The following is a 15,031-nucleotide window of genomic DNA, read 5'->3' as shown; positions in this document are numbered from 1 at the left end:
GGGATTAGAGGCTGATCCCAGCACAGCCCCTCTCCTTTATCTTGTCTATCAGCTGCCAGCCACCCTACATTTGCCCTTTAGACTCTTAGGCAGGATCTGTCACCAACGCTGGCTCCCAGAACTGTAAGAAACACGTATCAGGTTCTCTGAATGTTGCCATTGGAGCCCCCCCTCACTTGACTCAAGGGGAAGGACAGGAACCCCCATCTCTCCACCTTATTATTATTAGCTAAATTATTTTAAAGTCAAATAGTGGATGCAATGCAGATATTAAACATGTTGATGCCAATATATACATGTTAGTTGAAAAGATATTCATGGTGTATTGTGAGATGCCAAAAGGTAAAATCCTATATATGGTGTATAATTCTGTCTCAGAAAAATATCTATCTATATATAGAGAGAACATATATATGTTTTGAACCCATGCATATATTTGCATAAGAAAAAGGTCTGAAAAGGTATACTCCAAAATGTTAATGATAGTCCTTTCTGGGTGGTATAATATAGAATGACTCTAATTTTTTCCTTTTGCTTATTATTTGCTAAGTTTTTTTTCTGTAAAAACATGGCCTGTAGAAGGAAAAGAATACCAAAGAGGAAAAGGGTTCCTGTAGTGCTTTGTTCACGCACCTCACTGTGGCTTATATTACAGCTAATTGTGTATATGCCTCTGCTTTCCCCTCACCTTGGGGACATGGATGTCATCTCATTCATTTTGTCTTCTCCATGACATCTCCATGACAAACTCAAGAGTTATTAGCCAGCTAATGAGTGGACTCAGCCCCTTCTCTCTCTAACCCCTCCTGAATGATAGGGCTGGTGTAAGTCTCTGATCTAAGCCCCTCAGGCACCCTCCAGGAGGTTACCCTCCTGATACTTGCGGTCCTGGGTTCCTGAAGTTTCCTCCTAGGCAATGGTGCCAATGAGTAAAAGACATACACACAGCTACCTCACCTGTTTCCTACCTTCACTAGGCCAAAGTCAGAGGGAGAAACAGCAAGTCTGTAGACCCAGAAATTCGCCTGTGCTTGTGGGTTTCTTCTCAATGTGATTTCATTACTGTAAGGTGATGTCTCATTGCCAGGGCGACCAGGAGGGGGTTCTGCACAGACAGAGCAGCCTCCACCTCGACCTTAACTCTATTTTGTTAAACTCCCGCTGGCTTCTGAGCTCACTTCACTTTTGTGGTTGCAAGAATGTAAACATTCTTCAGTTCTGCTGGGGTTTTTTCTTCATCTTGCTTTGTCTCTCTTCCTAAGGAATGGCTGACATGTATAGTTTCTCTTGCATTTTACCAACTAACCTTGATATCTTTCACTCTACCCATACTGTCTTGTGATCAATATTGTTCAGTCAAAATAGATGAGTATGGGGACTTCCCTGGTGGTGCAGTGGTTAGGAATCCGCCTGCCAACGCAGGGGCCACGGGTTCGATCCCTGGTCCAGGAAGATCCCAGGTGCCGTGGAGCAACTAAGCCTGTGCGCCACAACTACTGAGCCCGCGTGCCACAACTACTGAAGCCTGCATGCCTACAGCCCGTGCTCTGCAACAAGAGAAGCCACCGCAATGAGAAGCCTGCACACTGCAACAAAGAGTAGACCCCGCTCGCCGCAGCTAGAGAAAGCCTGCACACAGCAAAGAAGACCCAACGCAGATTTAAAAAAAAAAAAAAAAATAGACGAGTATGTATTTTCAAGGTGTGAACCAGAATGTCAGAATTGGACCTTTCCAGTTGAGAGAATGTTGGCGGGAACAGCTTTAACTATGTTTGTTTTTCCCCCTTGATTTGCATTTTTTCCCTTGGTTTTCCTTTTCCAGCTCCACAGCGGCACAAACACATGTTTCTAAACTACACTGTAGGAACAACTCTCTGTGGCATTGAAACTGAACAGGACCTTGCAGGGCCCTCCCAGGTACAAAAGCCCCTCCAGGTCCCCCGTTTCTTGCTTGTAAGAAAAGGCTTTAGTCTCCTAGGCCTTCCCTGAGTTTCAAAGAGCAGACTCAAGCAGTTACTAATTAGGGAAGAGAGGGAATGCAGAAAGAAAAGAAATGCAGTTAAGCAGGAAAAGTAATGATAATAGTTCAGCAATAAAAGAGTCCTAGTTCCTCCTCAAGGGCTATACATAATCTGATACACATCTTTGAGTTGTTCTGTAGGAACTAAGACACCCCTCACCCCAACCCACGTGGAGGGTGGCGACTACACACTGAGCACAAGCATGTAGACCCCAGACTGGTTAGAACCAGAAGGCTGGTGATTGAGATTCCTGAAATATAACCCTGTTACCTTCTCACCACCAACCAATCAGAAGAAAATCATGCACCCTGCAGCCCTCACCCCAAATATCACCTTTAAATACCCTTCCCTGAAAGCCGTTGGGGAGTTTGGGTCTTTTGAGCATGAGCTGCCCATGCTCTTTGCTTGGTGCCTGCAATAAACACTGTACTTTCCTTCACGACAACCTGGTGTCAGTAACTTGGCTTTGCTGTGTGAGGGGTGAGTGGACCCAAGTTCGGTTCCATAGCAGCACGGCCTCTTTGAGGTGAATGAATTATTCCTCTCCCTGGTGAGGCTCAGAGGTCTTATTACTGAACTGAACTTAGGTCAAGGCAAGGCATACAGGCAGCTCGTACTCAAAAGACCCGAACTCCCCGATAGCTTTCAGGGAAGGGTTTTTAAAGGCAACATTTGGGGTGAGGGCTGCAGGGTGCATGACTTTCTTCTGATTGGTTGGTGGTGAGGTAGCAGGGCGACGTTTCAGGAATCTCAATCATCAGCCTTCTGGTTCCAACCGGTCTGGGGTCTACGTGCTTGTGTTCAGTGTGTAGTAGTTGCCATCCACTTGCGTTGGTGACTGGGGGGACGAGGGGTCTTAGTTCCTGCAGAACAACTCAAAGATATGTATCAGATTGTTATCTATACCCCTTGTGGAAGAACTGGGACAAGGAACTAAGATAATAGTTTTATTGCTGAACTATTATCATTACTTTTTCTTGTTTAACTGCTTTTCCTTTGTTCCTGCATTCCTTCTCTTCCCTAATTAGTAACTTGAGTCTGCTCTCTGGAACTCAGGGAAGGCCTAGGAAATTAAAGTCTTTTTCTCCAAACAATAAAGGGGGGTATTAAGGGGTTTTTGTACCCAGGAGGGTCCCATAGGGTCCTACTTGGTTTCAGTCCCCCCTTTTCATTGATACTCCTCAATCCTGAGAGGAACAAATGTGGGACAAGAAAGGGAATAAGGTTTTGGATAGAGAGGTTAATCATAAACTCGACAGGGGAACTCGGTGTCAGGGGGACTCAGTCTCAGTATGACAGGCAGAGAACTAGACTCCTCAATAATAAAACTCACATAGCCTCCAATTCCCTCTCATTCCATCTCTTGTCCTAGTTAAAATATCTGTGAATTAGACTCCATTTCTGGAATTAAGTCCCTAACAAAGTTGTTTTCTGGGGAGCTAAGCTTCTGCAGGCTGAACACACTAGCCTTGCCCAGCATCTGGCACTTAACTGTTGAAAGGAATTAAATCTAATTAAATAGAATCAAACCAAAAGGAACAGGTAGATGACTAACCAGCCTTTCAAATAAGAGCCACTGGCCCTTTAAATGCAGCTCAGTTGAAGCCACAGTGTCTAAGAGGAGGCAAGCGCAGTGCTAGGGCCCCTTTGATAGTTTGGGGGGGCGGGGGTTCTCTTAGCTCATTGCTCTGTGAGTCCTCTGTGGTTTCTCATAGTCACTGCCTGTGGTGAATAACTGGCTTTGAATCAAGTCAAAAGTGAGAGTCTCTGTTGAGAGCCATGGTATGAGCTGGGCCTGGGTGTGAATCAGCATGAATAGAGGAGGGAGGGTGGGAGGGAGAGAGGAAGGTGGGCGCTCCCTAAGGTCAGTGAGGCAAACACTGTAACTATCAGAAACATGAGAGCATTACTGATATGATATGAGCCATGCAACTCATGGCCCAGCCCTCTCTGGATAGGTCCCTGTCCTGAAAGTAGGTGAGAGTAGCCAAACCCAGAGAGGTGTAGATGAGCAATCTCAGGGTGTGGCCTGACCCTGCAACTGGGGCTTGAAGGACAGGGAAGGAGGAGAGTCAGCCACTGTGCTAGGTTATGCAATTAGTCTTCATGACGAATCTGGGACATAGATGTTATTCCCATTTTATAGAAGGGGAAACTGAGGCCCAGAAGGGTGACGCAGTATAATGGAAAGGATATCACCTTGAGAGGCAGACAGAATTGGGTTCTAGCATCCCAGGCACCATCCCCTACGACCTGCATGACTTTGGGTAACCCCTTACCCTCCCTGCCCCTCAAACTCCTCATCTGTGAATGGGAGATATTAGTGCCCACCTCACAGAGTTGTTGTGAGGATTAAACACAAAGAAAATGGTTCACAAAAAACAAAACCCTGATACACAGGAGGGAGGTTTTCACTGGGTGCGACTCCTCTTGCTCCTTGCCCAAAGTCAAGCAACTGGCAGGCTACCGGATCACAAACCCAAGGTCACCTGTCCCCCTGGGGGGTGAAGTGGGGACTCTGCTTTAGGGCAGGACCCCTGTGCCAGCCCAGGAATCAGCAGCTGGAAGGATTCTCCCACACCTGGGGAGGAGACAGGGGGAGTCCCCCCATCCCCCAAACCTGCCTACTCGCCCAGCCTGGTGACCCCCCTCTGCTAAGCTCACCTTCAGGTGACACACCCTTAGTGTCCAGAGAAGGGCCAGTTCTGTCCTATTACGATCAAAGAAGCCCCAGCTCAGACCTCAGCCCACTGACCAGTCTTGCCATTTCAGCCTCTGTGTTAATATTCACCATTTCCCCCTTACTGGCCCAGATTCCACCCCATTTCATGTGGAGGCAAAATGTCTGTGGCCTTCTCTGGGAAGCTTTCCATCACAAAGCTTCAAAAAACTGTTCGCTGCAAAAAACTCTACCCTTGCACTGCTCACCTGCTCTTGGCCCTCTTACAGCATTTGTCACCTCCTGCTCGGTGACAAATGCCGGTGGTTTGGGTGTGCCTTGTCCAGGAGATTTGCTCCCCAGGAAGGGAGGCCCCCTCTCTCCTCTTCCCTTCAGTGGTTTCTCTCCTGCCACCTCCTCCACCGGGGTGGCCCTGCCACTCAGGAAGGGCTCAGCAGAGTATCTCCAGTTTGCCTCTGACCACCTGGATCAGGTGAGAAAGGAGGAGAAACCATTTGGCTTCCACTTTCTCAGATCCAGCTTTGCCAACAATAGAGCTGATGCTTTCAGCCCCAGGTCAAATTCTCAACTGGTTGAAACCCCACAGGGGAGAAGAATAGGACCTCAGCAGCAGATTGGAAGCCCCTTGAGGGCAGAAGCTGTTTCTTATTTTTAGTGAATAGAAAAATTACATAATACTTAATATATATAAAAGAATGTATATAAAAGACAAATGCAGCATATCTGTAAGTTATATAAAGCACAATAATAAACACTGGACCTAAGAATCCATGCTGCGGATGGGTGTAAATTAGGAGTTTGGGATTAGCAGATACAAATTACTATATGTAAAATAGATAAACAACAAAGTCCTGCTGTATAGCACATGGAACTATATACAATATCTTTTAATAAACTATAATGGAAAAGAATTTTATAAAAGAACTAATCCAATCTGCTCTGCCCACCTATCCCCCTACCTTCTCACAAAAGGTAACCACTAGCCTGTATTTTGAGCATAACATTGGCCTCTATTCTTTGTTTTCAGTTTTAGCAAATATGTATGCGTTTCTGAGCTATATATACTTTAATTTTGCTGGGTTTTGGGGTGCTTCTATATAAATAATATCAAATAAAATTTAATGTTTAGTGATTATGAGATTTATCCTTTAAAGCTGGATATGCACCTACCCCGCAACTCATCCGTTCCACACCTAGGTCTATACCCTAGGGCAGTGGTTCTCAAACTTTTTGGTTTCAGGACTCTTTTATCCTCTTAAAAATTATTGGAGATCCCATACTAAAGAGCTTTTGTTTATGTGGGTTACATCTATTGATATTTACTATATTAGAAATTGAAACATTTAAAAATATTTATTAACTAATTTTAAAATAAACCCAGTACATGTCTTTTTTAAATTGAAGTATAGTTGATTTACAATGTTGTGTTAAATTCTGCTGTACAGCAAAGTGATTCAGTTATACATATATATACATTTTTTAAATAGTTTTTCATTATAATTTACCATAGGATACTGAATATAGTTCTCTGTGCTATACAGTAGGACCTTGTTGTTTATGCATTCTATATATAATAGCTTACATCTGCTAACCCCAACCTCTCACTCCGTCGCTCCCCCAGCCTCTCCCCCTTGGCAACCACAAGTCTGTTCTCTATGTCCATGAGTCTGTTTCTGTTTCATTGATAGGTTCATTTGTGTCATTTTTTTAGATTCCACATATGAATGATATCATATGGTATTTGTCTTTCTCTTTCTGACTAACTTCACTTAGTGTGATAATCTCTAGTTGCATTCACGTTGCTGCAAATGGCATTATTTCATTCTTTTTTATGGCTGAGTAGTATTCCATTGTATATCTTCTTTATCCATTCATCTGTTGATGGACATTTAGGTTGTTTCCATGTCTTGGCTCTTGTGAACAGTGCTGCTATGAACATAGGGGTGCATGTATCTTTTTGGATTAGAGTTTTGTCTGGATATATGCCCAGGAGTGGGATTGCTGGATCATATGGTAATTCTATTTTTAGTTTTCTGAGGAACCGCCATACTGTTCTCCATAGTGGCTGTACCAACTTACATTCCCACCAACAGTGTAAGAGGGTTCCCTTTTCTCCACATCCTCTCCAGCATTTGTCATTTGCAGAGTTTTCAATGATGGCCATTCTGACTGGTGTGGGGTGGTACCTCATGGTAGTTTTGATTTGCATTTCTCTAATAATTAGCAACGTTGAGCATCTTTGCATGTGCCTATTGGCTGTTTGTATTTCTTCTTTGGAGAAAGGTCTATTTAGGTCTTTTGCCCATTTTTCGATTGAAACCCAGTACATGTTAACACAACATATTTTATGAAAAAGAATTATATATACTTGAAAATTTAGGGAGATGAGTGGCATTGTTTACATTTTGCAAATCTCTTTACTGTCTGGCTTTAACAGAGGACAGCCTCATATAGATACATAATTGGAAATGGTAGGAGTATTTTAATGGCCTTTTCTCATAATTATGTACATACCATGCAGCCTCCGGAAAACTCCTCTGCATATGCCTGACAGAATGAAAGTGAAAATTATTACGAAAATAGTTTTGACCTCACGGACCCCCTAAAAGGACTTCAGGGACCCCTGTGGGTCCTTGGATCACACTTTGAGAACTGTTGCCTGAGTGAAACTTGCACATGTGTGCAAGGGATGTGCTAGGAGGGAGGGATGTGCTAGGTTGTTCACTGCAGCATTGCTTGTAATAGAAAAATCTGGAAACAACCCAAACATCATTCATCAGCAAGAGAATTAGTAAATGAATTACAGTTCATTCACACAATGGTGTATTTTACAGCAGTGAAAATAAGGCCCCTTTTCCTATCTTTGTACATAGGAAGTCTATGTGTTAACAGAGCTCTTGCATTTTGACTGAGTAGCTCATTTGATTGGTTTAGACCAGAGTGTAAATGACACTCTATAACATGCACAAAATAGGTATGTAAGAAGTGGGCAAACAATGAACAAACCCAAAGACTGAATGAAGAGGCAAAGCCAGAGTCACCTACCTTCCTGTTGTGACTTTTGTCATGTTAAATTCTCAGGCTTGAAGCCTTTTTATTTTCTGAAGCACTTGACTTCAGCCTAATGATTAAAAGCTAACTTCCTGTTTTAAAATGATGTGTATGTCATGGCAAAATAGTTTGCAAACAGTGGGACTTAATAAACACAAGCTCACAGAGAATTCAGCAAATTTATAAAAGACCTTCTTTTGGAAGTTTGAGAGCACAGGGCTAATACAAGTACATTTTGTGTTTAAAACTGAGCCTTCTTGCTGGAATAAAAACATTTCAAAGAAAAATCTTCCCACACATCTGATCCCCAGTTAAAGGGAAAAAGGAACAATTGAGAGGTTTATAGAGGCCAAACAGGCCACTGAAACGATACTCATCAGCACAAAATCCTAAAGGTTATAAGGAAGTAGACCCAGGATTCCTATGAATGGAATTGTTTCCCAAAGGGCTCCCCCCTCCACCACCACCGTCCTATCCCCTCAACACACACACACACACACACACACACACGGGCTCTGTACAGTGTACTCTTTCAGATTAGAGGTGCAAGTGTTAGCCTTACAGTGGCCAGAGATGACCGAACTAAGAAGGGTTCATAAAGGATACATGTTGTATTTGTCCTTCAAACATACACTTATATTAGCAGTTATTAAAACAGGGACACCTCGTATATCCAGAGGTCCTTACCCAGCAAACTTACTGGTCTTTTTTTTTTTTTTAATATTTATTTATTTTATATTTGGCTGCGTCGGGTCTTAGTTCCAGCACATGGGTTCTCTAGTTGCGGCACGTGGGCTCAGTAGTTGCGGCGTGGGCTTAGTTGCCCCATGGCATGTGGGATCTTAGTTCCCTGACCAGGGATCGAACCCGTGTCTTCTGCACTGGAAGGCAGACTCTTAACCGCTGGACCACCAGGGAAGTCCCCCAAACTTACTGGTCTTGAACATAGGGGTTTTTTTCCCCAAAAGATTTTCCCATTTTGTAGTGTCCCTGTATTACCCACCAGTTTTTCCCCTAGCTTAACTCCCAGGGAGCGGGCAGCCAGATATGGATCAGGCAGGAGACTGGAGATTTCTTCTCAGGTGAAACTTGCCCAAGGGAAATGGCTTAAGAGATCGACAGTGGGGTCTCTGCCTAGTTATCCTGCCTGAAGCCTTTTAATCAATAATCCTCTTCTCTCTCACTCACACACACAGATTTTTCCAATTAGCTTTTTCATGCTTCACTCTTAAATAAGGCTTATATTAAAATAATATTAAATAAGGCAAAATTCAAATAATTGAGGAAAAGTCTCTAAAAGATAGCAGCTAATACACACAAAACAATGAACTCAAAGAAAATAGAGAAATATAGAAAAGAGGAGAAAAAAAAGATATATTCTATGGTTAATCCTCAGAGAGAGAAAATAATGTATCCATGAAAAAAGAACAGGATTCTAAAAAAAAAAAAAAAAAAAAGGAGCATTTGTAAAACAATAAAGAGCCCTTGGGATTAAAAATATGACAGCTCAGTAAAAGAGTTAGAAGATAAAATTTAGGAAATCTCTCAGAAAGTAAACAAAACCCCCCATAACTTTTGGTTGAAATCTGGCATTTAAATGCATTTACTTTATCAATCAAAAATTATTTAGGAAGCCTTGGTTTAGGAGATCAATTTTTCAGTATTTCCTCCTCAATCAACATCTGGCTTCTCAGACATGAAGAGACTCTACCCTCCCTTTCTTGTGTTTTGACTTCCAAGAGTTACTTACTTCAAGTGTAGTGGTATTTTTATGGATGAGTCCATAAAGTCAAATGCTGGTTTCTGGCTAATAAGTAAAGTATAACTGACTAAGAAATAGATAAGCCAATAAAAAAGTCCAGAAACAGACCCAAGTATATATTTGAATGTAATACTTCATAAAATTAGCATTTCAAATCAAAGAAGAAAGGAAGGGCTATTCAATAAATGGTACTGAGACAATTGACTAAACACCATTTTCCATTTGGGAAAGCCATTTAAATTATATTGCTGCCTCACTCCTTGCTCCAAAATAAGTTCCAGATGAATAAAAAACTCAATATAAAACGTGAAACCATAAAAGTATAGAAAGAAAATATAGGTGAATATGTTTATCATCTTAGAATGAGGAAGGCCTGTCTAAGCATGCCATGAAATATAGAAACTGTAAAGGCAAATACTGATAAATTTGAGTACATAAAATTTTAAAATTTCTATAAAAGAATAAACATATTTAAAAGGCAAAATAAACTAATAAAAATAATTTCAACATGTATGATAGATAATTGGTTAATTTCCTTAATGTACAAAGTGTTCTCACAAATGAATAAGAAAAAAAAAAACCCCACCCAAATGTATCAGTCAGGATCCAGTCAGAAAAACAGAAACCATATGCTAGGTAATTCAAACAGGGAAAATTAATGCATCTGGTTACACGAATGTTGGATGGCCAAAAGACAATTGGGTAATAGATTAAAATTAATACCATAGAGAGCTAATAATGTTAATTTATAAAGAGCACCTACAAATCAAAAGGAAAAAGACCAACAACTTCACATAAAAATGGGCAAAGTATACGAAAAGAAAAGTCATAGTTAAGAAAATACAAATGGGAGACTTCCTTGGTAGTCCAGTAGTTAAGAATCTGCCTTCCAATGCAGGGGACTCGAGTTTGATCCCTGGTCGGGGAACTCAGATCCCACATGCTGCGGGGAAACTAAGCCTGCGTGCCACAACTACTGAGCCCATGTGCTCTAGAGCCCACGTGCCACACCTAGAGAGAAGCCCACACGCCGCAGCAAAAGATCCCGTGTGCCTCAACTAAGACCTGATGCAGCCAAATAATTAATTAGGGAGGTGTGTGGCGCTCCCGCAGCTGAACTTTGGGGGCAAATAAGTGGGGCCTGCTGGGAACAGGACTTCTAAAATGACAAATATGTCTGGAAGGCTGTGGTCCAAGGCCATTTTTGCTGGCTCTAAGCGGGGTCTACGGAACCAGAGGGAGCACACAGCTCTCCTGAAAATTGAAGGTGTATATGCTCGAGATGAAACTGAATTCTATCTAGGCAAGAGATGTGCTTATGTGTACAAAGCAAAGAACAACAGATCAACTCCTGGTGGAAAACCTAACAAAACCAGAGTAATCTGGGGAAAGATAACTCGTGCTCATGGAAACAGTGGCATGGTTTGTGCCAAATTCCGAAGCAACCTTCCTGCTAAGGGCATTGGACACGGAATCCATGTGATGCTGTACCCTTCAAGGATTTAAACTTACTGAAAAGTAAATAAATAAAAGTGTGGATTTGTTCCCTTGTATTTTTGTTTAATTAATTAATTAATTAATTAAAAAAAAATACAAATGGGTTTTAACACATGAAAAGATGCTCAACCTCATTCAAAAGAAAATAAATAAAAATTAAAACTATAATGAGATAATATTCTTCATTTATCATTTTGGAAGGATCAAAAGCCATTAAAAACAACAAGTACTGACTCAGAACCATCCAAAATAATTGAAGTGGAAAAAGCAAGTTGCAGAATGGTGTGACAATTTGTGTCCCAAAAAAGGGAGAATAAGAATATATATTTACAATACATACAAGCACATATATAATAAACACTATATATGCACACTATATATACCCACACATATACATACATACAATAATAATCTCTGGAAGAGTAGAGAAGGAAAAGTGCTAATTGTTGTTTTTGTCTGCAGGAAGGGGACCTGGAGAAAGGGGAACTTACTTTTTACAGAATACCCTTTATTTATTTATTTGTATTGTGGTCAAATACATGTAACATAAAATTTACCATTTTAAATATTTTAGAGTGTACAATTCAGCAACATTTAGTACATTCACGATACTGTGCAGCCATCACCACTATCTAGTTACAGAACATTTTCATCACCCCAACAGGAGACCCCATACTCATTAGCAGTCACTTCCCATTCGCCCTTTCCCCCAGACCCTGGCAACCACTAACCTGCAGATAAGAAAATCTCTACGGATTTGCCTCTTCTGGATGTTTCATATAAATGGAATAACATAATATGTGGCCTTTTGTGTCTGGCTTCTTTCAGTTAGCATAATGTTTCAAGGTCTATCCAAATAGTAGCATGTATCAGTACTTCATTCCTTTTTATGGCTGAATAATGTTCCACTGTATGAATATACCACATTTTGTTTATCTAGTGTCGGTTGATGACATTTGGGTTGCTTCCACTTTTTGGCTATTGTGAATAGTGCTGCTATGAACATTTGTGTATAAGTTTTTATTTGAACACCTGTTTTCAGTTTGCGGGGGTATAGACCCAGGAGTGGAATTTCTGGGTCATATGGTAATTACTGAAAACTCTGTAGTGACTTTTTTTTTAAATTTATTTTTTAATTTATTTATATTTTGGCTGCGTTGGGTCTTCATTGCTGCACGCAGGCTTTCTCTAGTTGCAGCAAGCGGGGGCTACTCTTCGTTGCAGTGCGCGGGCTTCTCATTGCGGTGGCTTGTCTTGTTGCGGAGCATAGGCTCTAGGCGCGCGGGCTTCAGTAGTTGTGGCACGTAGGCTCAGTAGTTGTGGCTCACGGGCTCTAGAGCGCAGGCTCAGTAGTTGTGGCGCATGGGCTTAGTTGCTCCGCGGTATGTGGGATCTTCCCGGACAAGGGCTTGAACCACACTGGCAGGCAGATTCTTAACCACTGCACCACCAGGGAAGTCCCTGTAGTGACTTTTGAATGTTGTACCACATGCATATATTACCTAATCAAAACTTGACTATTGTAATAAAAATAACTAAGTAGAGACGAATGTATTGTTTTATAATCACATTTCAGCAGCTCTGCAAAATCAGCATTGGATCAGTTAATGGCCTCACAGTCCTAAAAGAAACTGAGGTGTAGAAAGTTAAAATATAATCTAATTTTAAAATATGACTCATAGAACCAGTAGGTCTTCAGGCTACAAATGTTCCCCATCATTAAATGTTCCTGCAGCATTGCCCTGGTGAGCGTGGAAAGGGCTGTGAGAATGTTTTCTAAATCCATTTAAAAAAAGGTAAAGCGGTAATTAAAGTTGGCTTCAACCCTGTGATTGTTTGCTGCCTGGACTCTTCAGTGGGAGCCTTGGCTCCTGCAACACCATCGATGTCCTCTAGGGGGCGATCCCCGGAGAGACTGGAGTTCCTGGCGTTGCTCTGCGCTGGTGACCGGGGAGTGTTCATCCTGCAGAGCTTTCACAAAGACAAGGAGAGGGAACACTGTGACAAAGAACCAGCGCTGGAAGGACACTTGGAAAACATACTTCTCAAGCCCTTTATTTTATTATTATTTTTTTTTACCGTATGATCTCATTTATATGTGGAATCTAAGAAATAATACAAATGAATCTATATACAAAACAGAAACAGACTCACAGACATAGAAAACAAACTAATGGCTACCAAATGGGACAAGGAGGTGGGGAGGGACAAACTAGGGGTTTGGGATTAGCAGATACAAACTATTACACATAGAAGAGATAAGCAACAAGGATATACTGTATAGCACAGGGAATTATACCCAGTATTTTACAATAACCTATAATGGAATATAATTTTCAAGCCCTTTATTTTTAAACAAGGAGGCTGAGACCCAGAGTGGCTGCTGATAGTCGCACAGACTTTAAACATCAAGTCTGGAAACTTCTGCTATGTTGCTTTGTGAAGTGCGGGGAGAGTGGGTTGCCAGGTCTGATAGAGCTAAGTTTGGATCCCTCCTCTTTCCCTCTCTCTACTCCCCAGTCCACCCAACTCCCACCACTTAACTTAAATGTGTGACCTAGGGCCAGTTAACTTTTCTGAGCCTGCTTCATTATCTGTATAATGGGGATAATAGCATGAAGAAAGAAATGATGAAGGAAGGGGAAAATGATATCATGTATGTATGGGACCTTGCTTACGCTTGGTGCCTATTGGTTCTCGATAAATATTTGTCATGTGAATGAACATGTCCCTCCTCTAGCCCTCTAGAGGCAATGCTTCCGCTGCCCAAATAAATTTTTATTGATGACATTTTAGGCAGTATCCTTACGGACTTTCTCACATCTAGAAAGCTGACCTTGGGAGGGAAAGGAAAGGAGAGTTTGGGGTGGTAGAGCCGCTCCTGTTGGGGGTGAAGAGCTCCTTCGAGAAGCCTGAGCAGTCCCAGTTACTGCCCTGCTCTGCTGCCAGCACTTGGACGCCTGCACATCTGTCAGCCAGAGGTCCCCAGAGCTCCCAGGTCCTGACAGACTGTGCCGGAAAAGTGGAGTCCCTAGTGAGGGCAACAGAGTCAAATCCCCCTCGGCCCAGTTTCTGCCTCCCCTTCCCCAGCGCTCAGACAAAAGACCCAATTTGGCTATTTCAAGTAATACTAATCAAAATGTTTTATGGGAGCTGTTGTTTATGCCTGGCTATAAATGATCATGCATATCAGCAAACACATCAGAATAATGTGGTGATAAATTTTAGTTGGTTGCATTATAAAATTCAGGTCATGTTTTCTCAGTCTTCATAATTTATATGGTACAAACAATTTTTTTTAATTAGGTAATAAGTTGTAAGCCTCACAGTTTGGGTCCGGGGGAGGGAACGGGGGGATGGGCTAAAATATATTTTTTCATTATAAAAAATGTTGCTGTAATATACAAAATGGGGGAAATAGAGAAAAGAAAGTCTCCCATAATTCCATCATTCAACCACTGTTAGTGTTTTTCAGTAGATTTTTAAAAGATTTTTTAAATGCACTTTTTTTTTTTTTTTTTTTAAATGCACTTTTTACAGAGTTGTAACCAGGCTAACATTTCTTTCTCTTGGCAGTGAAAGTGCAGAGTCCTAACCACTGGACCACCAGGGAATTCCCCAGGCTAACATTTATCATTAGAAAAATTTGGCTTCCTCAGTGCCTCGCAATGATATTCATTCATTCATCAAACATTTCCTAAATGCCTACTATGTGCCCAGCACTGGGGTGCAAAGATGAATTAGACAGGGTCCTTGCTAGGATATTGTTCCTTCTCCTATCACAGCTTTTTCAGTTTGTTTATGTATCTGCTAAAGGTGCTATTCATTGGGGCGAAGCCCTCAAAAGAAGAGGACACTGATGTATTAAAGGCAGGGTAGGGGAGTGTATCTGGTGAGGGCAAGGAACAGCAAAGAGCCTGGCATAGCCAGAAAAATAGGAAGTGCTCAGTGAGTACTTGCTGAGTAAATGAATTATCCCAGCATGCAGTGCAAACACTTCGGTTTAGTCCTTAGAGTGCC

At 41.7% G+C, this 15,031-nt stretch overlaps 2 protein-coding genes across 2 annotated transcripts in view; both read left to right on the top strand.

Annotated features, from left to right (window-relative positions):
• APH1B (aph-1 homolog B, gamma-secretase subunit) overlaps positions 1-15,031 on the top strand; it is a 267,402-nt gene that overhangs the window by 211,372 nt on the left and 40,999 nt on the right. The window lies entirely within an intron of this gene.
• LOC133085131 (large ribosomal subunit protein eL33-like) lies at positions 10,679-11,047 on the top strand. The gene has a single exon (XM_061182037.1). It carries the CDS (start codon positions 10,679-10,681, stop codon positions 11,018-11,020), a length of 342 nt encoding a protein of 113 aa, XP_061038020.1. The 3' UTR covers positions 11,021-11,047.

The sequence above is a fragment of the Eubalaena glacialis genome, chromosome 2 (assembly GCF_028564815.1).
Source record: "Eubalaena glacialis isolate mEubGla1 chromosome 2, mEubGla1.1.hap2.+ XY, whole genome shotgun sequence".
Lineage (NCBI taxonomy): Eukaryota > Metazoa > Chordata > Mammalia > Artiodactyla > Balaenidae > Eubalaena > Eubalaena glacialis.
Note: the sequence above shows the minus strand (reverse complement) of the source record. Positions and strands in the feature narration are given on the sequence as shown.

Coding starts and splice junctions, on each gene's coding strand:
- LOC133085131 (XM_061182037.1), top strand. CDS start 10,679: ATGACAAATATGTCTGGAAGGCTGTGGTCCAAGGCCATTTTTGCTGGC.